The following is a 25,752-nucleotide window of genomic DNA, read 5'->3' as shown; positions in this document are numbered from 1 at the left end:
GGTGTTGACTGCAGGGGCCTGAGAAGGTCGGGAGCGCTGTCTCCCCACCTGGTGCGCACAGATGTAAAAATTCATCACACTGTGCCCTTAAGAATGTGTGTGTTGTGTGTGCTTTACTATTGTATAAACCGCCTTGTCTGTGGTACTCTATCATGGCAGCCCTAGCAAACTAACACACACACACACACACACACACACACACACACACACACACACACACACACTCCCTCCCTCCCTCTCTCTCTCTCTCTCCCAGGCTGCCCGGAGAATTAAAGAATCTGCAGAGCTACCATTTTAACCCCAGACTGCATGATTTGTAATCTATTTTCTCCAGTTTTATAGAAGGTAGGAAGACAGGGATATTTTTATGATGTAAAAATGTAGCAAAAAATGAGAGATGCAGCAAAAATGAGAGATGCACTAAAGAGAATTTGGAAATAAGAGTGCCCAGTCTCTACGTAGTTTTCCTGATGTACCATTCCCTTTTATAAGGCTAATATAACCCGGCCTGTGGCCTTCAAGAAAGAAATATCTCAGTAACTCCTGGTGCCAGGCCCACACTCAGCCCCACGGCTGTTTCTAAGTCTGAGGCTTCTACTTACAACCGGCCTGGGCAGACAACATGCAGCGCGTGAAGAGCACCTGCGAGGCGGAAGGTGTGAACTTTTTGTTAATTCACTGAGAGCCATAAAGAGGAAACAGCTCCTCGAGATCTCATACCAAAAAATGTCTAAAGTCACGGCCTTTTTTTTTAACTTGGATAAAAATAACATCAAGTTCATTGTTAAATTAAGGACAAAAAACTATTTCAGTAAGAACAACTGAGTAAGAAAAAAACATGATCCTGGTTAGACAGGAGAAGAAAAGATTTGATCAGGAGAAATGGGAGTGCAGGGGAGGGGAGGCAGCCGTTCAGAGATGCTACCGGCGTGGTCAGCTTCAGCTGGTTAACAATTAGCCACAGTGACTCAACTCAGTGGTTCTTGCTGAAACCTCTAGAAGCTCCACGTGGGATAAATTCTCCGGGCTGTAACAGGGGATTGGACAAAAATCAAGTCTAGGAGGGAAAGGGACACACTTCCGAGGTGCTGTTACCTGGAGGTGACCTCTTACAGTCCCTCCACTTTCCTGCACGACTGTTATACTTAAATAATAACTGCTATGGTCTGAACGTTTGTGTCCCCTGCCAAGTTCACATGTTGGAATCCTAACCCCCAAAGATGATGGTATTAGTGGGTGGGGCCTTTGGGGAGGTGTTTATAAACCATAAGCATGGAGCAAGCCCTCATGCATGGACTTAGTGCCCTTATAAAAGAGCCTCCAGGGATTCCCTGGTGGCGCAGTGGTTGAGAGTCCGCCTGCCGATGCGGGGGAAACGGGTTCGTGCCCCGGTCCAGGAAGATCCCACATGCCACGGAGCGGCTGGGCCCGTGAGCCATGGTCGCTGAGCCTGCGCGTCCGGAGCCTGTGCTCCGCAACAGGAGAGGCCACAGCAGTGAGAGGCCCGCGTACCGCAAAAAAAAAAAAAAAAAAAAAAGAGGCTCCAGAGAGCTCCCTTACCCGCCCAACACGTAAGGACACAGCAAGAAGTCTGTGACCTGGCAGAGGGTCCTCACCTGACCAGGCTGCACCCTGATCTCAGACGTCCAGCCTCCAGAACTGTGAGAAGTAAATTTCTGTTTATAAGCCACCCAGTCTGCAGTATTTCGTTATAGCAGCCTGAACAGACTAAGGAAGTTTAGTAAGTAGTTTCTGCTTACTGATAAAATAAAAGATCAAGTCCAGGTCTGGCTATAAGCCCCACTCTTCCTCAGATGCCAGCCAATACAGCGACGGCAGTGAAGACTCTGGTTTATTTTCTCTTATCCATATGGACAGGACCTTAGGGCCAAAGGGGATCCTGGCCGCTGTTCGGCCCGAGGGCCCAGGATGGACCCAGATCTCTGCCTTCCTCATTGGGTCCCCTGGGCCATGCCCACCAGCCCGTTTGGCAACCCAACCTTCCCACAGCTACCCTGGGCCCTGGTGCTGCACGGGGTGTGAGGGGCCCAGCCCCCTCCTCTGCCCTTACTGCTGTATCCTTGGGAATGCCCAGCAACTCTCTCCCTTGGTATAAAAGGACAAGGTCAGGCTCTTTGAGTCTCAAGTCTCCTGTAGCTGGACAGACCACAGGTCCGGGTTGGGCAGCTTTCGTCTGTAATCAAGTCAGGTTTCCTCCTCCGGAGCCCCTGTCGTCCACCTGTCTCTTCCCTTTTTGTCCCCCACAAGCTCATCTTACAAACAGGGGCTCGGTTTGATATGTGATGCCAATCTTCCGAGTACATGATACAAGCACAAGACAAGACTAACTCCCACCAGCTAGCAAGGGAACAAAACACACTCTGAGCCCTGGACAAAGGCCTTCGCTGAATGAGGCTTTAAAACCACCTGTCTGGGCTTCCCTGGTGGCGCAGTGGTTGAGAGTCTGCCTGCCAATGCAGGGGACACGGGTTCGTGCCCCGGTCCGGGAAGATCCCACATGCCGCGGAGCGGCTGGGCCCGTGAGCCATGGCCGCTGAGCCTGCGCGTCCAGAGCCTGTGCTCCGCAACGGGAGAGGCCACAACAGTGAGAGGCCCGCGTACCGCAAAAAAAAAACAACAAAAAACCAAAAACCATCTGTCTGAGGTTGTTTTGATGGGGCCGTGTGTCTCATCTTGGAAGGGCTGTGAGAACAAGGGCCACGCTATGGTGTGGGAGGGTCCCGGGCTTTTCATTTCCAGCTGCTAAATGCTACACAGCAGCTGGTGGTGATAAAACCACCCGGACCAACAGAGCCAGGGGATGGGTCCTTGTCCCCTTTGCTTACTGTGAAACCAACCCTTCTCTCCAAGAGGCCCCTCGCGCCCAGCCGTCTCGCTCTAGGTGCCCATGACTTCTGGGCAGCAGCGGCCCAGCTGGAAACCAAATCCACCCAGTGACGGCACCCCCTCCCCCGCTCCTAGACGCAACAGTTATAGCAAAACCAAAACTGGACGAGAACAGAAAGATGCAAATGAGTTACTGGATTTACGGGGTTTCCCTCTCTTACATTTGGGGTTGGAAGCACAGGGTCATCCGCAAGTCTACTTAGAGCTTTTCACCCAGGGCAGCAGCGCTTCAAATACCTGGGGATCTCGTTACCATGAAGGTTCCGGTGCAGAAGGTCTGAAGTGGGGCCTGGAGTCTGTGTTTCTAACAAGTTCCCAGGTGATGCTGGTTTGTGGACAACCTGCGTAGCAAGTGCCTCCTGGACTCCTGTCTTAAGGAATCGCTGGGGTTGACACAGCGACCTCCACCCTCGATTTGACAGGTGGGGATGGAGACCCAGACGCTACACAGTTTGCCCAAGACAACTCAGCAAACTAGTAGCACAACTCAAAAGAACCTGGTACATTTTAGCCTGTCTGGGGTCACCTGTTCTACGTCAGAAGGGGAGCCAGCAGGCCATGAGTCTGTCTGTGGGAAGACTCAAGCCTCTATTCTTTGCTGACCTTTTACAGTCTATATACTTCTGGCCATAGCAGATACTCTGTGGTATTTGAATCAGAAAGACTTGGAGTGTAATGGCAAGACCAGACACATGACATTTTATTCCTTGCCGGAGCTGGGCTGGGTGTATGGTTGCAGATAAAATACAGGACAGTCAGTGAACTTTGAATTCCAGACAAACAGAGAATACTTTTCTAGTATAATTATGCCCCACATATACTTTGAGATATACTTACACTAAAAAAAGTACCTGCTGTTTATCTGAAATGCCAATTTAACAGGTGGTCTTGGATTTTTTATTTGCTAAGTCTGGCAACCCTAACAGGTGGGAATGAGAGACAGGATGTGGTGACAAGAACATTTCCTGCTTAGGGACCTTTCTGGTGGTGCAGTGGTTAAGAATCCGCCTGCCAATGCAGGGGACACGGGTTCGAGCCCTGGTCCAGGAAGATCCCACATGCCGCGGAGCAACTAAGCCCGTGCACCACAACTACTGAGCCTGTGCTCTAGAGCCCGTGAGCCACAACTACTGGGCCCACGTGCCACAACTACTGAAGCCCGCACACCTAGAGCCTGTGCTCCAGAACAAGAGAAGCCACCACAATGAGAAGCCCGCGCACCGCAACAAAGAGTAGCCCCCGCTCGCCGCAGCTAGAGAAAGCCCGCGCACAGCAACGAAGACCCAATGCAGCCAAAAATTAATTAATTAATTAATTAAAATTTATAAATAAAAAAAAACATTTCCTGCTTCATCGCTGTTGACCTTAAAGAAAACCCCAAGGACGCTGGCACTGCCCCAAGATGCACAACTTCTGACTGCAACAACTGTGCCCATCTCCCCTTTGAGTTCATCTCTCTGAACGGAGCTTAATCTTCTTAACTAGCTATTATAATGTGAGAGAATCATATATTTACAGCTAGTACTATGAGTTGAACCATGTCCCCACAAAACTCCCATGAGTTCCTAACCCCCAGCACTTCAGAATGTGAGCTTATTTGGAGTTAGGGTTATTGCAGATGTAAAGAGTTAAGATGAGGCCATAGTAGAGTAGAATGGGTCCTAATCCAATATGACTGGTGTCCCTTTAGAAAGGGGAAACGGGACGCAGAGGCTACCATGGACACAGGGTAAAGATTGGTGTCCCGCTGCCACAAGCCAGGGAGCATGGCCCTGCTGACACCTTGATCTTGGACTTGTACAATACGTTACATTTCTGTTGTTTAAGCCACTCACCTTGTGGTATGTTTGTCACCACTGGCCTATAAGCATGTGCTGGGAGCCGGGAAGAAGACAGGAGAGAAGGAGAGGGAGGAAAGGAAACAGGTAAAAAACCTCATCAGCATTCCCACTGGCTATTTTCTATAGAACTTGAAAACCTCTGCTGAGGGAGGATGAGGGATTTAGAAACAGTAGATCACGTTGTATGAAAACCGTTACTGCTCTCCTAAAATTCACATTTTAAACACTGAGTTGAACAAGTTACAGGCCACTTAAAGAAGAAGCTTAGAAATCAGAATTGACCCTGGTTATACAAACAGGATCCATTCCCAGGCACCTGCAGCCTTAAAGCGATTTGTGGGGGGAAGGCTTTAAATTCGCAACCTCCACGGGCCTCGGTTATGAACCGCTTCTTTCCCGTGAGAAATCTGCCCTCCTCTGCAACTTATAAACCAAACATCACCACCCTGGGTTTGGTGATCAAGGAGCTCAAAACAAAATTAAACAGGCTACTCTGATTGCACCATCTCTCTGGATGATTTGCTTGTCCTATTTCAAACAGCCCCTAATGGCAAGATTTAAATAAAAGTCAGGCTCCGTAGCAACAGCTGATCCTCTCTTTCAGTATGGATTTTATGTCCCTTCACCTCTACCCAGGCCTTCTTCTGGCCTGGAGGAGGATTCTAGGGGTAGACTTGCATCGCCCCACCCTAGACAAATGCCCAACCTTGCAGGCTCCTGTCACACTGGCCTTCCGTCAGTGACTAGCGTGCGCCAAGGTGTCTGTGCCTCACTTGAGGCCTCTGCACATGCCGATCCCTGTGCCTGGAACGTTCCTTCTTCTGCCCAGACCCCCCCCCAAACCCCCTTACACCACCTGCACACACGCTCGGTTCAAAAGGCAGTTTCCCAGAAACACCTGGTCATCACCCTTTGATTTTTCCTTATCACACAACCTTGTATATTTCCTTCACTACCCTTATCACAACTATAATTATTTATTGTTTGCTGTGTATTATCTATTCTCTCCCTAATAAACAGTAAGTTCCGTGAGTCACAGATCAGACATGTTTTATAATTACTTTATAGTCCAGGCCTGACACACAGCAGGCACACAGATATGTCTGTATTAATCAATTAATTAATTAGTTAAAACAAACAAATTGAGGGCATGATAGGAACTTGGGGGGACACTCCTGCTCAGAAGCTTTGGCCGCAGCCCTGGAGCTTCACGTGAAGCCTTTGTTTCACGCTACGTGAGAGGGAAGCGTTTAGGATATCACTTGTCTCCCAATTTCTCTGGGAAAGTCTTTTTTCAAACTAAAAAAAAAAAAAAATCAACCCTCTGGTCATGATCTGGCTTTACAAACAGGCCCTTCCTACAATAAAGGCATGTCCCGCTCACATGTACTTCAACTGCCATGGTCCCCAGGACAACACTTCCTCCTGGTAGCTAACAAAGCAGTGCTGGGCTATGATCTCGCATCCCCTCTAAATCCAGGGACTTCCCTGGCGGTCCAGTGGGTTACGACTCCGCGCTTCCACTGCAGGGGGCACGAGTTCGATCCCTGGTCAGGAAACTAGGATCCCACGTGCCACATGGCATGGCCAAAAAAATTTTTTTTATTTTAAAAATTAATAAAAGGAAATTGACTTTGGTCAGAAATGTAATGAAAATACGAGCACAACCTTTGATAGGTGGCTATCTCTTTATCAATTAATAAACTGGCATTTTGGCATTAAAAAAGATGCCTATGCATTTTATATTTACCAAAAAACAGGATTTATGGGTCATAAGAAGATGACCGAGGGTATTTTGGCAATACATATATAAAACCTTTAAAATGTACATACTACTCGACCCAGAAATTCCAGTAATAGAAATTTATCCTAAAAAATAATCATGAATGCAGGAAGTCACAAGAATGTTTACTGTAGCACTATAAAAGCTAGAAATATCCAACAATATGGGATTGAATAAGTAACTGTAGTAATCCCTATTAATAAATACTCTATAGCTTTTCAAAATGTCTTATTGAATGGAAGAATACTGAAGAACATGGTAAAAGGGTTCATCATCTGCTAACAGCAAAAAACTGGTTATGACTCAAGATTCCAAAATGCTAACTGTAGTTTTTGGGTGATGGGGTCATGTGTGATTTTTATCTTCTCATGTTTAGCTGTATTTTAGAAATTTCCTGTGAGAGTCATAAATACACTTTGGAAAATGTTTATTTAAAAATAAACTGCAACCAGTCACAAAAGGACAAATACTATATGATTCCACTTATATGAGGCCCTAGAAGAGTCAAATTTAGAGACAAAGTAGAATGGCAGTTGCCAGCGGGGGGGGAGGGGAGAGTGGGGGTTATTGTTTAAGAGGTAGAGTTCAGTTTTGCAAGATGGAAACAGTTCTAGAGATGGATGGTGGTGACGGCAGCCCAACACGGTGAAGGTACTTCAATGTCACTGTACACTTAGAAATGACTAAGATAGTAAATGGTATGTGTATTTTACCCCAATTTTTTTTTAAACCAAAAAAAACTTAAAGAAAAATTTAAATCCGTAAATCATAAGTACAGCTGGGTCTAGAGGTGTCCTAGTTATTAGGATTTTCAAGAGACAGGAGTAGAGAAGGCTGAATTTGACCTTGGATCACACAGCATCAAACAAGACAGCGTGTGTGCCTGCCAGGCTGGCGTGTGCCTGGGGATGAGCTGGTGTTGCCTAGTCTCCTGACTACGGCGCTGGCCATGGCATTTCCTGTCTCTTCCTTCACGAGCGTGGAGTTCTGTCCCTCTCCTGCCAGCGTCCCTCGCTCTGATTCTAGATGAAGGGCCGAGTTGGCTGTCCCAGAGGGGTGACTTCCCCCAGAGCCTGGCTACAGGGACTGCAGGGGCAGGAGAGTACAGGAAAGACTCCGGCCACGTCCTGCAGAGACCATGGGTTGAGGGATTTGGCCCCAGCGACCTTCAGCTAGCCGCTGGTGGAGCCAGGCCAGGAAAGGAATCTGACCTCCAAGTCCAGACAACTCGCCTGTCCACTGCAGAATGAAGAGGGGAGGGCTGGATTCAGTGAAGAACATTCCACCTTTATTCACCGTGAGGGCACCGGCAATGCCCAGTTCCTGGAGGTGGACCCGAGAACCTCAAGCTTGCAGAGCCTCGGGCTGAGGGCTAGACGTGGCCCGAAGCTGCATCTTCACAGCAACAGGGAGTTGGATGCTGAGTCTAAGTATCTAAAATGATCATACACATACACAGGAAAAGGACGTTTTCCAAGAACTTGGGGGTTACCAGGGCCCGGGAAAGACAGAGACCAGTGCTTTTCTTACCTGCTGTAGGCACGCTAACATTATACTGAGGTAAAATAAATAGGAAGGCAGTCTTGGCGGTGACCTGTGAAATAGAGGGAAAAAGTTCCACGTTAGCTTCTTGTCCACATCAAAAGAAACAAGCAAAGCCTGCTACCAGCCCTCGGGCCACGCCTTTCACATCTCAGACCCACAGGCCTCTCCAATGAAGGGTTTCACCTAGAGCACAAGTTAGCACCATTTGTTTTTTTCCCATTTTCTTGAATGACATCCCTCCCAATACCTGCACTAAAAGCAAAAGAAACAATCCCAAGTCCTGGATGGCATCTAGACTTGTACTCGCTGCAGATGGAATACAACAAGATGTGCTCGGCCGGCCGAGAGCTCACCAGCAAAGGGTGCAAATCTGTCTGCCATTCATTCATTCATTCATTCATTCAAGTGTTTATCAAGTTGGTTCTAAGTCCCCAGCATTGGTGAAGTCAGAAACTAACAGAAGATGAAGGTCACAGCCTTCCAGAGGTTTCCAGAACTTAGGACCTCGCCGAGGTTCCCCAGCACGCTGGCTAACTGCACCGTGGGCGGCAGCCCGCAAAGTTTCTGAGGCCTGAGCCTCAGAAACAGAGAATTCCAGCTGCTAATTTCACATACGCCCTACTGGGGGGCAGGACATAACACTCCACTCTGTTGGTCTGTTTATTTCGAAAGCTGCCTTTCAAATCTCGGTTGTGCTGTGGAAGAACTGAGGTCGTCACTTGGTTATTAGTAGGCAGCTCAGTCCTCTTGCAGTTCAGCCTGCAGGGGAGAGACTACAAGGTGCAGGATTCGAAGCTTGGACTCAAGAACCGACTGCCTAGGTTCAGGCGCTGCCTCTGCATTTGCCCACCTCGCAACCAGGAGCCGCGGTCTTACACCTGGAGCCTCACTTCCCGTGTCTCTAAAGGCGGGATACTTGTGCTACTGCAGCTGGTCTGGGTGGCGACGGCCCAGCTGTTAGCATTGTTTAAAGCTCCCCAGATGTTTCTGACGTGCAGCTGGGGCTGAGAAGCGCCCCCACACGGTTCTGGAGCAGGTGCGGAGGCCAGGTGAGGGGCGGCCAGACCCCAGGTCTTTTCTGGGAGGCCCCTGGGGACATCTCATCAGTAGCGTTACTGGTTCTCCTCTAAACAAAAAGATGTGAAGGGTGCACTGTGGGTGTGGAGGAAACGCACTGGACTGTGGCAGAAGCAGCAGAGAAATGGTTGGATGATGCCGTCCAGCCCCTCCACCAAACGCTGTACATGCTCAAGGCACAATCTCTCCTTCAGTTTCATTCAGGAAACACACTCGTCTTTTAAGCTGGTGGGCTGAAGTGGACCTCTGTGGGGTTCTGGCTGAACAGTACCCCTTTGCCCCTTCCCAACATACCAGGACTTCCAGAGGAGACAACTCTCCCCAGCTGTGTGTTGTGAGGGTGTCACTGTGGTGACCACGGCCCTCCCAGGAGGATACAGGGAGTAGACCCTCTCCCCAGTCCATCAGACCCCCTCTCCTGGGCTCTGAATCTTGAGCGGGGATGGAGGAAGAGCTGGTTAGCCCTGAGTGCCTTCCAGAGTTTTCTGCTGGGGTTCCCACAGCCTTGCCCTGGAGCACAGACCCCATCACCTGTATGAACCCCAGACGGCCTCCTGAAGTTGGCCAGAGTCCATTCCTAAGAGACATCAGAATCCCGTGCGTAGAGCACATTCGAACCCCTGGGGGAGCTTCTAGAATCTCGACGCCTGGGCTGCCCCAGCCAATCAACCCTGCCCCTCAGGGGCATCAGGGAGTCGTCAAGCTCCCCAGAGCAGCCCACACGTAGCCCAGCCTGGGAGCCCCACCTTCACCAGCCTCGCAAAGCAGGCCTCTCTGGCCAGTCACTGTCTGTGTCCTCCAGAGAATTCATTTCATTTAATCAACTTATGTTTTAGGTCAATTTTTATTTTAACTTCAAGAGAAACATACTTTTTAAAAAGTGAAACAATTCAGAAATACGTAAAGTTAAAAACCAAATATTCACTCTACGGTCTTGGTTTTCCTCTCTCCACATGTATGGGGTCAGTTCTCTGAGAGCTTTTCCCATGCATTTCTACACTCGGAATTTATTTCATTTTACTCTGACATTAAAACTTGGATTGTGTTTATGCCACTTGACAAGAGCTACAACTTTCTTTTCTAATTTTTTTTAATTGAAGTATAGTTGATTTACAATGTTGTATTAGTTTCTGGTGTATAGCAAAGTGATTCAGCGATGTACATATACACATATATAAACATATACATACACATATATACTTTTTCAAATTCTTTTCCATTATAGTTTATTACAGGATATTGAATATAGTTACCTGTGCTCTACAGTAGGACCTTGTTGTTTATCTATTTTATACAAAGTAGTTTGTATCAGCTAATCCCAAACTCCTTATATCCCCTTTGGTAACCATAAATTTGTTTTCTACGTCTGTGAGTCTGTTTCTGTTTTGTAAATAAGTTCACTTGTATATTGTAGATTCCACACATAAGCAATACTATATGGTATTAGTCTTTCTCCTTCTGACTTATTTAGTATAAGAGCTACAACTTATTAAATCTATTTAAATCACTTTCTTAGCTCTGTTAATCTAATGGTTGTTACAGGAACATAAAGACCAAGGCACAAAAATATTCAGAGTACATGAAAGTATTCAGAGTATAGTGACACAGAAAACATGTAGGTCAACCTTTCGCTTACTGATGTCAACGTAGAGATAAGTGGTTATATAATAAAAACTTCCTATACATACTAGTGCTTTTCATTACTGTTTCCCACAGGGCTACCCCTAATGTTTAACACCGAAAAGCTTGGCCAAATAAAACGGGCTCACTGTGAAAGTGTATACAGATGTGTGGACTTTTTTTTTTCTGCATCCTTTCTTTTTATTGAAAAAGATTTTAGAAGATGGCAGTTAACAAAGGGCACAAAAAAAAATTACAGGGATATACTAGTGGAAAACATAGACAAGATAAAACTAAGAATGCCACTGGCTTCTTTAATTGGTTAAAAGCACAAAATGCAACAGGCAGAAAGTCTGTTTTAAACAAATTAAAAAGCTGTGTTTCTAGACCTAGAAAACAAACTTATGGTTACCAAAGGGGAAAGCCAGGGAGAGGGGTATAAATTAGGAGTTTGGGATTAGCAGATACACACTACTATATATAAAACAGATCAACAACAAGGACCTACTGTACAGCACAGGGAACGTACTCAATATCTTGTAATAACCTATAATGGAAAAGAATCTGAAAAAGAATATATATAGAGAGATATATATATATGTATAACTGAATCACTTTGCTGTACACCTGAAACACAACATTGTAAATCAACTACACTTCAATTTATAAAAAAGCTGTGGGCTTCCCTGGTGGCGCAGTGGTTGAGAATCCGCCTGCCAATGCAGGGGACATGGGTTCAAGCCCTAGTCCGGGAAGATCTCACATGCCGCAGAGCAACTAAGCCCGTGCGCCACAACTACTGAGCCTGCACTCTAGAGCCCTCGAGCCACAGCTACTGAAGCCCGCGCACCTAGAGCCCGTGCTCGGCAACAAGAGAAGCCACCGCATCACACCGCGCACCACAACGAAGCCCCCGCTCGCCACAACTAGAGAAAAGCCCGTGCGCAGCAACAAAGACCACAGCGCAGCTGTGTTGTCTCAATTAGCCCCAAGTCAGATATATAACACCCACAAAAATGGTATGTGAAGTAATGCTGTCCTACACAAGAAGTTGTACCCTGAATTAAGGGGAACAGCTATTGACACAGGAGTTAACACAACAGAGCATCAGCCTGTAACTGCTGGAAGAATCATCCCCCTTTTTTTTAATGAGGACAGCCGTTTGGCATATGGGCTGGACAGATGCCCTTGGCCTGGCCCTGCATACCCAGTCAATTCTTGTTACTCCCAGTCGTTCTGTTCTGGAAGTTACCGTGATCCCAGCGACAAAGGACCCCTGCTCCTAGGAGTTAGGCTCCTAAAGGCCTCTGGTCCATTTCCATCAACCAATCAACATGTAACCTTGGTTTACGTGTGTTCCTGTTGAAAGACGCTGTATGGAACGCAGGCTGTTGAAGTGTGAACAATGAACCTGTGGCTCGCACCTGAAGGAAGCCCTTCTAACACGCTTATGTTCTCCGCCAGGCCCCTCCCGGCCTCCCCATGCTCAGGACCCCGAGGCGGCGGCCCAGCGCCACGCGTGAGGGCCATTTTATAAGCAGCCAAGTCATTGACAAAAGACACAAAGATGCAAGAACGTGGCACTAAACAGACGGCAAAAAGCCACTTGCTCACAGGAGGAGCTGGACCAGGAAGGCAGAGTGTCGCCGGGTTCCCCTTCATCCGGGGACATCTCGTTGGGTGAGCCACACATCTCACTGCCCTGTGCACGTCCACAGATACCGCAAAACCCGGAGATCAGGTTCTGAGGTCACATATACATGTCAGCGAGCAGCGCCAGTGCACACCCAAGAGGCGCGGGAGAGTGAGGGTCAGCTGCCCTGCGGCAAACCCAAAGGCCAACGAGGGCCAAGGCTTTTTTCTTTTTTAACCTTTATTGAGGTGTAATTTACACACCATAAAATTCACCCTTGGTAAGTAGACAGCTTTATGGGGTTTGTCCTTCCTCGTTTTTAAACTCTCCCTTCACTGGAATGTAAGTTCTAAGAAAGTGGGGATCTCACTCATCTTGATTAACTTCAACCCACTGCCTGCAACAGTGCCCAGAAACAGCCCGTGCTCGGCAAGCACTTGATAAATGCAGACATGATTAAGCAGGGGAGCCAGTATTGCACTGCCACCTGACCCTCAGCTTGTCCTCTGCCCTCATTCATTCCCCTGTGCATGTCCCCTCTCTCTCCCTGGGGTCCGTCCCAGTGCTGGGCACGTTGTAGGTCTCTCATAAATGCCTATTTGATGAGTGAATACTGCAAGCAGCTATAATATTTAATAACCGCAGACGAATGCTTAACAAATGCTCTCTGAACATGATTCTAAGAGAATAGGACCTGGGACTCTGACTAAAGCAAAAAGTTTGAGATTCCAGCATTTTTCCATCCCTACGCCCCTCATCGTAGCAGGTGAAACCATTCCAAACCGTGCAACCTTCTTTCAGGCAGCTGTGCTCACTCCCATGTTACACGTCTCATTAAGATAATGTCCATTTCCCTGTTTTATCGATGAAGAGGCTAGACCTGGGGTAAAGAGAGGTCCCCTCCCCAGCAGGACCTCACAACTTTACAAACAGAAAAGACAACATTCAATTTGATTTTTTAAAACTGTGTTCCAAAAACAAATTTCGGAGACACACAATACGGCACATAAAATAGAAGGGTGACCTAAAACAGAAGCAGGAGAGGACAACCAAAAATATATATTGAAGGCAAAGGAGCCGGAATGAGGCTGATCCACAAAACCTCATTCCAGAAAGTCCAACTTGTTGGCTAAAGGTCCCCAGAAATTTGGCCCTAAGCTTTCTCGAAGCCATCAGGAGGCAGCAGGGATCAGCTCCTGGATTCACCTCGCCCATTAATAAGAAAATAAGAAAGACTGCCCTAAAAAAGCAACTCTACCTTTCCAGCACAAACACCATTCTCTGTGCTTTAAAAGGTCCTCTGGCACCCCGAAACTTCACTCCCAACTCTTCCCAACCTCAGACCAGGGACGAAACGGCCAACAAGCCCCCCTCTGCCAGCGCTGGCTGGGTTTGTGTAACACAGAGGGCTGAGAAACAGGAGCCCATTAAAAATGTCATTCCAATTATTTCCCATACCTCTAAGGCTATTGATGGAAACATTATTGAGTTTAATAGCATTTTAAATGCCTGGATCAGTGGGTGAAAGGTTAAAAGTGGAAACATGCTAATACACTAATGCAAAGGAGAACACTAAATTATGCAGCAGGGCCACCACACACGCATACATGCACGAACGCAAACACGCACGCACGCACACACACACGCACGCACACACACACACACACACAGAGGAAGCCTCACTGAACTTTTAACTCAAACAGGGCATCAAGCACAAAGGCAGTGACACCGAGCATGCTGTGTAGCCATAACAAAACCAAAACCGTTCCACATGCCATGTTCTATTAGGGGCACATGAATCTGAGCTCTCAGTTGCAGCTAGACCAAGGATGCCAGAAAAGCGCAGTGGACTTGGACTCCAGTCCCAGTTCTGCTGGGGCAGCAGCTGGGAGACCTCAGGCAAGGCATTTTACCTCTCTGGACCCCAGTCTTCTCATCCATGAACAACAAAAATAATGGCTGTGAATGTTATCAAGGGTTTACTCAGTGCCACGCACGTTTCTAAGTGCTTTACAGAAATTACTTCTGAGGCGGTTCTCACAACCACCCTAGAGGCAGACACTCGTAACATTCCCATTTTACAGATAAGCATAGAAAGGAGCAGGTGGTCAGAATGGATGTCCTTAAAGGTCCTCTCCACCTTCAGCTCCAAAAGGCTATCATTTCCTGGTTCCACTCCCTGTCAATGCCAAAAACACAGCCTCACGCTGACAGCCTGCTGAGAGGTCTTCCCACAAGTTTAAAATATATTCCTGCTTCTGCAGGCTGTGAAGATGAGGCCCAGGTGTCATCCGTATACAACAGCGAGAAAACAAGGCCTCTCAAGTCAACCTGCCAGCCCGCAAGCCCAGATACCAGGCACACCTGGGCTTCCCAATACCCCAATCTGCCCTTTTACACTGCAAGCTGATATCTGGGCACCAAAGATAAGAAAGGAAAGATGTCATGAAGGCAGTCTCATGGTTTTCCTGGTAAGCAGTATTTGACCTTTGGTTTGGTTTATTGTTTATTTCTTGGCCACATTCACGCACTGGTCCTTGCAAGGGGCTGCGCTGCAAGACGAGCCACCAAGGACAGGAGCGGGGAGGAGGACCCCTGTTCAAGGCAGCCCTTCTCCACACTGCTCGGCGCCACGAACAACGCCTCTCTCACCCCAGGGCTGAAACACAGTCCAAGTGGCTGACCCGGAACCCCTCTGACTGAGAGATGCTCATGCTCTGGTCCTCAGGGGCACAAGTAGAGCCAAGTGACCTGTCCCCCTCTCCCGGCCCAGCCTGCTCTCAGGAAGCCAAACGACCCCCACGCAGAATTTCCCAAAATTGATTTTGCATCTTTCTGCCCAGGCGGTGGATAGAAAAATTTCAGTCAGACAGGAGAACATTTAAAAGTCATGCCTCTCAGGTTTCCCTGGTGGCGCAGTGGTTGGGAGTCCGCCTGCTGATGCAGGGGACGCGGGTTCGTGCCCCGGTCTGGGAGGATCCCACGTGCCGCAGAGCAGCTGGGCCCGTGAGCCATGGTCGCTGGGCCTGCGCGTCCGGAGCCTGTGCTCCGCAACAGGAGAGGCCACAACAGTGAGAGGCCCGCGTACCACAAAAAAAAAAAAAAAAAAAAAGTCATGCCTCTCACAGGTATAGAGAACAAACTAGTGATTACGAGCAGGGAGAAGGAAGGGGGGAGGGGCAACACAGGAGTAGGGGATTAAGAGGTACAAACTATTATGTATAAAATAAGCTACAAGGATATATTGTACCACATGGGGAATACAGCCAATATTTTATAATAACTATAAATGGAGTATAACCTTTAAAAATTGTGAATCACTATACTGTACACCTGTAACATAATATTGTACACCAACTATACTTCAATTTTAAAAAACTGCAAAAAAAGAAAAAAAGATTAAAAAAATAAATAAAAGTCATGCCCGATTGACGAGGAAGGGTTTTTTTGGCTTGTTTTTTCTTTTTTCTTTTTAATAAAAGAGTCTTTTAGCCCTTCTCTCCTGAAGTATTGGCTTTATGAGTTGGGCTGGTCACCTGCACACACCTTTTTAGGGCCAGTACTTGAGGTATGAGGTTTGCAGCCCCACTGTCACTCAATAAAAGGCAGATACAGCTGAGACAAAGATGCTTTGCATGCTTGCTTTCTGAAATTTTCCGTCTGGATGACCAGGGGCTGGCGGGGAGGGCCGAGTGCCTGCAGCCAGGGCAGGATGCTGACAGGACCTTCTGGGTGGCTTTTAGCAACGTTTGGAGATTCAGTTTTCTCACTTGAAAAACTGCCTTAATGTAAGAACTAGGCAAAGCTACCCAAACACACAAAACAGATTCTCTACAAGCCTGCGTTCACCAGGCTGAGAAGACTCCCTATTAACGGTCACGACTGCAGTTTTGTATCGGATTAAAAAACGACACTGTATATTTATGAGAAAAACCTGTATCATCGGAGCAGCTGCAATGCAAGGATAGTGCTTGCTTTAGGACATTCATTGGTTCCAAGGTCTAAACTTTATTTTGGGATCAAGAGGAATTTAGAAAGGGTCACTTATAGAGTTTTAAAAATCTCTGAAGTTGAGTTTTTTTTTTTTTTTTTTTTGGCCTCGCCATGGGATCTTAGTTCCCCACCAGGGATCGAACCTGGGCCCTCAGCAGTGAAAGCACCGAGTCCTATTGAACTTGACCTACTATGTGCCTTACCGATAGCCTTAGATAAAATACCTACATTCCATGTAATAAATATACTTCTTCTCTGGAGGCCTTAAGATATATACACTCTCATCTGCTCCCTCAAAAAAGAGCCCTGGGTCAATATTTCAAATACTCTTACTTGATTATATATTTCACCCCCAACCCCAGGAGCTTTCCGCTTGTTTGGGTGGGTCAGCATATACTCATAAACCATTCCTCACAGAAGCTAAAACCTAAAGAAAAATAAAGAAGCGCTTGGTCATTAGAATTTTTAAAATAACAACAAAATAAGGAAGTGTTCACACAAAGTAACTTTTTAGAATGTCAGTGTTCTTAAAATGTGCTTCTCTTGCACCACATAGCAGAGTTCAGATTCTTTGTGGCTATTCCTAAAACACCCACATGGGTCAGGACAAAATATCTTTACCTTTTGGGCAAAAGCCACCTGTTCAGATGCAATATGATCTTTAAAATAAATTTAAAATCAACAAAGAAAAAAGAGAGTTTTGGAGTGTAGAATTTTAGGCTCCGAGTGATTTTTGGAGGGCTCCAATTAAGTAACATTTTAGATTTCATTGCAGAAAAGGAACCACGGCACCAATACATCACAGGTTGTCTGAGTTTCAGTTTCTAAAGAAGCTTTAACTCCATCAGCACAAAAAGCGGGGGGGGGGGGGGGGGGGGGGGGGGCAATTCTAACCAGCACAGGTGTGTCTGCAACGGCCAGGCACTCATCATTGGCAACTGTCAAGGGAGGCTGCCCGGCATGGGGGAAGCGAAAGGATTATCCAGGAGCTCTGAAGAGCCAGGTAGCTGGACCAGGCGGGGCCCAGGTGGATTTGCCTTCATTTGCTTATTTACAACTTAGGAGGAAAAGAGCAGGCAGACAGTGACCAACGGCCACCGTGTTTAATTATTCTCCACCGTCTGGAAAGTTTCCTACTCAGAACATCAGCACGTCCACCCCCAAGTTCTAACGGAAGAGCCAGGCGTGGGGAGCGGCGCTTGCTAGAAAAACGAACTTGAGACAGCAAAGAAGCGTCTCCAGGGGCCACCAACCAGGCCCGTCAGCGGGGCAGAGGCTGATTCCCACGGGAACCCTCAGATTCCTCTCTGGCTTGTGTCGGGCACAGGAAGGGAGGGCCCTGACCCAGGCTGTCCACCTCTGCCCACGCTCAAACTGAGCAAACTACGGCAAATAAGCGAGTTTCTACAATACGCCATTCCTCTGGCGTTGAGGATGTGTGATCTCTGCCGTCCCGTATCTGCACACCCCTACCCCACCGAGGGGTGAGGGATTAGGTGACGGGCCCCAGCAACCGCCTCTGTGGTGCCACCTCACACCAGCCTTACCTTCCACCCTCGCAGGAAACTGAGGCCAGGCTGGGAGCTCTGCTCTGCTCATCCTAATTCTGAACTGCCTCTTTCCCACTCTCGCGGGACGTGCCTTATAACCCCGCCCTGGGCGGGCATCCAGACTATTCTGCGTGAGTCTACAAAGAACCCCTGCAGGAGAGCACCTGAGAGAACTTAACGGATGATGATTCGATTCAGGTGAATTCAATCAAGGCCATCAAGGTGAATAAGAAACACCCAGCACTCAAACAGCCCTGTTTGTCAGCCAATAATATTCACAAGGGGATGCCCCAAATCGTCTTCAAAGTGGAGAAGGAAAATAACAACATAAAAGGCAAGAGTTCCCAGAAAAATGTGCTACAGATAAACAGAAAATACAAATCGAACCCCAAAGGCACTGCTTGAGGTAAACACTACCCACACTTTGCCGCAAGAGTCCCTCCACACCCCTCAACTGAATGAATAAAGCCCAGGCAAACGCTGATATCTAGGTTACATGCTGTATTCTAAGATACTTTCTCTCTCTCACACTCACACACATACGCACACTCAGATAAAGCTATATATGTTAGTACAAAATCTCATTTTACTAACTGAAAGTGGTATTTTAAATGACAGCTAAAAATGTGTGGTGTTTCTTCTTTGCCCCGGAGGCCAGCCTCCATCACAGCCTCTCAGCACCCCCAGGAGGCTGCCTGTGACCTCACACAGGCGAAGGCAACCCAGGAAGAAAGCCACACCGCAGAGGGAGAGGCTGGACCGAGTCTGAACTCACAGTGGGTCCTCAGAGGTTGACGGGAGGCTGCAGGCACCCTCATCCGACGCTCGGTGTGCAACGCCCCGCCCGCACCTGCTGGTGAAGCCAGGCCTTGGAGCAAGAGTCAGGGGCCAGGTGTGCCCCACTCTATTCCAGGGGAACACAAGAAGGAACAGGAACCGCCAGGGCCACCAGTGACCTTAAGCTTTGGCCGAGAAGCACAGATGATCTCCTTGCAAGACAACCACACAGCAAGAGGCAGGAGGGGAGGACGCAGCACACAGGCACACGCAAGGGGGCGGGGGACTCCTCCCTGCCGAGGCCTGGGAGGGGGGACAGCTCTTCAGCCACTGCTCTGCACCCACACCCTATGGTAGGAACCAAGGCCACGGCCTGCAGAGGGGAACCACCCTGGGTACTGTTTCGCCGCCTCCCTGACTGAGAAAGACCACAGATCTGCCTTCCTAAAATACCACAGGCCCCGCTCCAGAGTCCTCCATGACTCCCTGGTGCCTACAAAGGAATCAGGACCCCTGCCTGGATCCCAGGACTCCACAGCTACCCCACCTCAGCTTTCTAAGCTTTGCCCCTTCAACTCCCAGACACAGGAATGCCCCCGCCCCAAACGCCAACCCAGGCAGGAAAGGCACTACCCAAATTTGGAGCCCAGCCAGACAAATCAGTATGGAAAAGCTCATTTGCAACACAACATGGTCGTTATTAGAGGGTACCTTACAGCAGCTTGGGAGACCAGAGGGGGGTCCCACCTGCCGTGGAGCACTTCAGCCAGGAGGTTCTGCCCAATCTGTATCCTAAAGGGATGGACAGGCTGAAAGAAGGCAGGAAGGGGCTGCGTGCAGGCAGGCAGAGAAGCAGAAGAAACAGGACTCCGGGGAGATGGTCTGTGTGAGGAAGGTGATGAGGCGGGAAGGCTGGCAAGAACCAGGTCCTGTGAAGGGCCCTTTATGGCAAGTATAAAAACTGGGCTTTATCCGACTTGCAGGGGGCTTTAAGCAAGGCATAGCACGGTGAGGTCTCCACTGCAGAGAGCTCGTGCCGCTCCGGGCGCAGAGGACGGGCTGGGGAAGCGTGGGAGCAGGAAGCCAGTAGGAAGGAAGGATAACACAGGCCTGCATGAAGGTGACGGCCACACACACAGGCGGCGTGGGGTCGTTCTCCGAGGGCTCGACGGCACAGTAAGTTCAGGCGGGGAGTAGCCAGGAGCAGTGCTCTCGTCTTGCTCAGGAAACGGTCGTAGAAACCTATAGCGTCAGTGAGACGTGCTTGGCGTTAGGATGGCTATTCCGAACCTTGCGCGTGGTGGGATCATCAACTGAGAGGGAAAACAGCTGTGGTCCAGGGCTGGGAGGGGGAGGGGAGGGAGGGAGTGGGCCGAGGAGGACCAGTCACAGAGGCAGGAGGAAGCAGAAGGGGCCCAGCAGCCAGGGCAGGAGAGCGGCGGAAGGAGTCCGGGCTCCGGGAGGACCAGTCAGCCTGGCGCTGAGATGCCTGCTGCAGGCGGCAGGGGTCTTAATTTTTTTTTTTTTCCTGATGGATCCAGAGCAGCTGGAACAGCGAAAGCCCAATAAATATTTGTGGAATGAAAGAGTACATGAAGAGTCTATCCGATCTGGGGATGGGAAGGTCATCAGGGACCTTGCTGAGTAAATGTTGCAGAGAAGGAGGGGGCAGAAGCTGGTGCACGGGGTGAGTGTGAAGGGGAGAGAGAAGGGGAAATGAGCCTGCACCGCCTGTTCCAGCGGTCGGGAGGTCAGGGAGGGATGCAAGAACTCGAACCTCCGTGTGGTGAGGAGAGAGACCGCTGGAGGAAAAGGGACTGGATATGCAGGAAACGGGAGAGCTGCAAGGAATACATCTACTCAAGGGGGCTCTCTTCAGGGAATGAGCTCCAGGACCACAGGAGAGGGATGGCTGAGGGGAACACCGGCCCTGGGCAGCTCCCCCCTCAGGCCCCGCCCCCTCTGAAGTTCTGACACTTGTCTAGATCCAGAGCAGAGGCTCCACCAGCACGCCTTGAAGTGATGTAATTCAGAGGGGGAAACAGGAAGTCAAAGGGCTGTGGAGCACGTGGTGGGAGAGGCAAAACCAAAACTAACACCTCCTCCCCGTCCGGCGCTACAGGGCTGGGCACCATCTCTGTCTCGTCAATCGCTTCCTCTGCCCCTCTCCGAGGCCATCGCTTCACCTTCAGTCATGGCCCGAGAGGGAGAGGCAGGGCCACCTGGATGGACTCACAGGACGATGGCTGTTCCGCGGGTTCCGGGGGGATCGTGAGGGTGCTGGCCACAGGAGGCCTCCGGCTTCCCATCCCTCCGTCAGCCTTCACCATCTCTAGCCGGGCAAACGGGGTTCGGAATCAGAGCCCTCAGACACGCAGATAAGCATCTGGCCGCGGGCCAGGGTCCTCGTTCTGAGGCCTGCAGTGCCTGTCACTACTGCCACGGAGGGGACTCCTGGGGCCTTCTCCTGGATCTGCCAGTGGTCCCACCGGGGTTTCTAACGGATGTGTCCAGGAAAGCATTAGAAGTGCGCGTGTACGCGCGCACACGTGTGCACGCAAAGCAGGCTGGTAAGACTTTCACACCCCAGAAACGTACCTTTGGTTAGAACTGAAGAATTAAAAATTAAAGAATTTTGAAAACTTTTAAAAATGTAAAAGCAACCCGTCAATCACAGAATATTTACTGAGTGCATGCCCTGGGCAAGGCACAATGCCACTGGAGATGAAAAACATTCTAAGACCCACTTCCTTCCCTCAAAGGCTCAGAGACCAAAATCAGAAGCGAAGCTGTCCATCTAGCGCAACTCCTCAATTTCTGAGGTGACAAAACTGACCGCCCTTTATTGAACATTTACTGCAAGTTGGACCAGGTTGAGGCATTTTATGTGATTACCTCAACAAGTCTGTAAGGAACAACATTGAATGTGTGAGATCTCATTAAAGGTTGGGCCCTGTGCTAAACACCAAACAGCTGCACCTCATTTCACCTCCAGCTCTAAGAGAAACTACTACTGCTGCCATCACCGCCACTACTACCACTGCTATTTACCGTGCTCCTACTACGTGCCAGGAATCACTGTGAACACTTAACAGAAACTCTCTCATTTAATCCTCCCAGAAGCCCTATTATACAGAACAATCAAAGCTCAAAAAGCTTAGGAAGCTTGCCCAAAGGCACACAGCTAATACGCCCCAGAAGTGGGACTGGAACCCAAGGTTCACCGGACTGCGACCTGTGGACTCCTAACCACGTGCACCCCTGAACAGTGGGCCTGAGAACTAATGATGGAGACTTTGCCGAGTGAAGAATTATTTGTAAGACAACAAGAAAAGATGTCATGAATCGGGACATGAATAGACAAAGGACAAGTCGGGGCTCTTTCACTTTCCCAAGGCAGAGACCATGGCTTCATTCATCTCTGCACCCCTAGGGTCCTTGGCACAAAGGAGGGTCTCAGTAAATATCAGTAAGTGCTCTGGGTATGGAGATCTATGGATCTCCTCAGGAAAGACTTCTGGGACGGGGTGAGCTGAGCCAGGAAGATGTACAAGACTGTGGTAGAGGGGAGGGGGGAGGGTGAGAAGAATCACGATTGTGCTGGGAAAGTGCGGGAGGCCTCCACATAGAACCAGCTGGCTTAGTGCGTCATGGCGGCTTTGGGGGGCCATCTACTGCATGGGCCAACTTCAGAACAGCTGAGATCCCCTTGTGTTTCAAACAAGCTAGTCTAAACCGGGAAGCGGAAAGGAAATCTGGCCCTCAGACCCCTTGGAGCTTGCATGCATCCATTCATTCTAAAAGCTACCGGGCTCCAAAGTCAACTTTTTGCCTACTGAGTTCATCAATGGGATGCTGTCCATTCCAGCATCGTGGGCATTTCAACATCTTGCTTCCCCAAATAGCCAAGCCCAGATGAAAAAACAACTGCTTCCTTCAATTAGGGAGGCAACACTGTCACATAAAAACTCAAACTCCATTTCCAGCCACAACACTCTACAGGCTGTCCCGCATTTCATAATTTACCAATTAAATTTATCAGTTACCTGAGGGTCTAGTGAGTCTGAGCTCCTCCACTTGAAACTGTCAGGGAAGTAATTTCCCAATGGATACAGATATTCCAAGACTAGTGGTAATCGGACACATGATCAGAATCCTATTAGAATCCCTGGAACCTCCTCTTGGTCCCAGAGGGCCGGAGCACAGAGCACTCACTGGCCGAGAAGGAAATGGGTTTAAGGGGTACTTGAGTATTGTCTGAACTGGGGCAAAAGAGGGATGCGGAAGCATTTGACGCGCTGCCACTTTTCAGAAGCCAGGACAATTCTGGTCTCACCAGAGATCAGGGTAATAAGTAGCTTAAAGTAAACACGTTACATGGTTTGGCTTATTGCAATTAGGAAACATCTGCCCCAAAGGGCTGTTGTCAGCGTTTGCAGTACTTCAGGAGCACCGGTCTCGCTTCGCCCCAACCCACCCCGTTTCTGACTGCCCGTGGGCATAAAGGAGGCAGGACTCAAACAGGAGATGGAAGAGAATCGGCAACTGCTACTGGGCTGCATGAGTCTCCATCCTGGCCCGGGGCCCAGAGCAGAGGGTGGATGACCTTTATGGAGTGCAGCAATGGGCTTCCTGGACCCCTGGCTTCGCTTGAATCCACAGGAGGTGAGAGGGCACCAGGAGGGGGGTCACTGCCTGGCTCCCTCCCCACTGGGCGATGTGGCAGTGGCTAGATCCAGTACCAAAGGTCCAGCCCCCCTCCTGCAGCCACAGCTCCCATGGCCATGACCTCTCCCTCTCCCTCTCCTTTACATCTCAACAAGTTCTGCATCCACTCCATCCCCTGTCTCTTCAGGTTTAGGGCTATCTTCCACGACTGCAAGCCCTGGAGGTTTACCATCCCTAATCTGTCTTGCTTCATCCCGTCCCCACCCTTGTTAAGAATGCCTTCAATAACCTTCAATCACCCCATCTGTTTCCTGTGGGACCCTGATGGAAGCCGATTGGCTCCTCAAATAAAAGGCTTAATACTAACACCACATGATAATCATTAACCTCATCAATACAACCTCTGGCAACAGGGCACTTCCAATCAGCAAAATGCTCTCCCATCCACACATGCTGGGAATATTACCTGGGAAACTAGGGGGAGGCAGGCACAGTCACTCTCTGAGTTCCCAATGACCGACGATGCTGACAACCAAGAGAAACCGCTTTCTTTGTGCAGGAAGCCTTGGGACTGGCTTCTCACAAACTCCCATCAAGACAAGCCCCCGTTGTGGACCAGCGACCACCCGCCTGCATGTTCGGGGGCCTTTACTGAGGACACCACTGCCCTCAGGCTGCAGGAAGGAATCCCAGGCCACAGATATTCGACCACAGAGCTTCTAGCCCTGATTTTGGAAAGTCACACCCACTCTGGGGTCTGACTTTACACTGACAAATAAGGTCTCAATAATCCAATCTGCTCCAGACAGGAAGTAAAAGGCTCTCGGCTTGCATGTGCTCCAAGCGCTGCACGAAAGTGGGTGGAAGGGGTGAGCCGGGGAATCCCCAGCCCAGCACCTCCTCAGACACAGGGGATTCTTTTCCCTTTTACTTTGTGGGGATACAGTGTGCCTTGAAGGAGGGTGGGGGAGAGGGGAGGGGGAGAGAGGGAGGAGGGAAAGTCTGCAAACAAACTGGCCCTCAGCTCTGGGACGTCCTTCTACCTTTTCCTCCAGCTGAGCACCCTGGGGGCAAGTTGTCTGCCAAGCTTCCCCGTGTAAACACTCTGGCACCAGCTGGGGTTTGGAATCTGCTGAGTCTCTGCCAGCTGGCGACCTGGAGATGGGCCGGATTAAAGGAATGCGTAATGAGCGAGGTGGTGGGAGACAGGGGCTGTATTTACCCAGAGGGGGTCTGCAGGGGTCACTGGCCAAAGGGGGCTCTGGAAGCGGAAAAATCCGAAGGGAAGAGGAAAGGGGTTCCAAGGTGCCCAAGCGCCGTGCCCCACCCAAACGGTCCAAGACTGTTATGCTCATTTATTTTTTTCCTTCTACAAACTGGCTTCTTTGTCCCCATCTCGGTGCCCCTGGCACCCACCACATCTCCCAAGCCGGTTACACACGGCCCTTTGGAAGTTCCACAGCTGGTTGCTCCAGAAGGCTCAGCGCGATCAGCCAGCTCGACACTCGATCCTCTGCAATCCCCACGTGGGAACGTTAACGCGGAAACCCAAGCCACGTGCTGACAAGCAGGCCCCGGGCCACACTGGGCCCCAGCCCGAGGCCAGGCAGGCAGGGCACAGAGAGTCCGCAGTCCCAGCGGCCAGCCCATCTCCAGCCTTAAAGACAGAGGCTTCAGCCGCCCCCATGCGAAGTCCAGAAGACAAGGATTTGGAGGAGACGGGCCACTGGACGAGACCACAAACCCACCAGAACCTCACTCCCTTCTGCTGCCCAGGGGGAGCGTGCGGGGGACAAGAAGTGACCCAAGTCCAAAGTCCTGGTGGATACCGGTGGCCACACCTGCAAGGAAGCCACCCGCAGCCCTCCTGAAGCACCTGCAAACATGTCACCACAACGCAATACACACCACCAAGAAGAGGAAGCAGGTGGCCCTGCAGAACAGAAGGAAAACAGCACAGGGCGGGGGGCTGTTCCTAGGAGCTCAGCCACAAACCAGATGTGAGCCTCAGGCTACTACCCCGCTCACAAGGCCTTGGGGGGGGGGCTCCTTTTTTTTTTTTTTTTTTGCAGTACGCAGGCCTCTCACTGTTGTGGCCTCTCCCCTTGTGGAGCACAGGCTCCGGACGCGCAGGCTCAGCGGCTATGGCTCACAGGCCCAGCCGCTCCGCGGCATGTGGGATCTTCCCGGACCGAGGCACGAACCCGTGTCCCCTGCATCGGCAGGCAGACTCTCAACCACTGCGCCACCAGGGAAGCCCCATCTCCTCTTTTAAAGGGTGTTCTCTGAAGTCCCTCTGCTCCCTCGGATTCCTTCACACACAGATGCTTCCAGGACAGAGATTCACCCCCACCCCCC

General features: G+C 49.7%; 1 protein-coding gene across 2 annotated transcripts in view; it reads right to left on the bottom strand.

The window, feature by feature from the left end:
• TRAM2 (translocation associated membrane protein 2) overlaps window positions 1-25,752 on the bottom strand; it is a 73,883-nt gene that overhangs the window by 28,360 nt on the left and 19,771 nt on the right. For both annotated transcript variants that reach the window (XM_060021674.1, XM_060021673.1), the window contains exon 2: window positions 8,062-8,125. In XM_060021674.1, coding sequence (XP_059877657.1) covers window positions 8,062-8,125 — 64 coding nt within the window. The remainder of the gene's footprint in view (window positions 1-8,061; window positions 8,126-25,752) is intronic.

The sequence above is a fragment of the Delphinus delphis genome, chromosome 10 (assembly GCF_949987515.2).
Source record: "Delphinus delphis chromosome 10, mDelDel1.2, whole genome shotgun sequence".
Taxonomy (NCBI): domain Eukaryota; kingdom Metazoa; phylum Chordata; class Mammalia; order Artiodactyla; family Delphinidae; genus Delphinus; species Delphinus delphis.
This window is presented reverse-complemented; position numbering and strand designations above follow the sequence as displayed.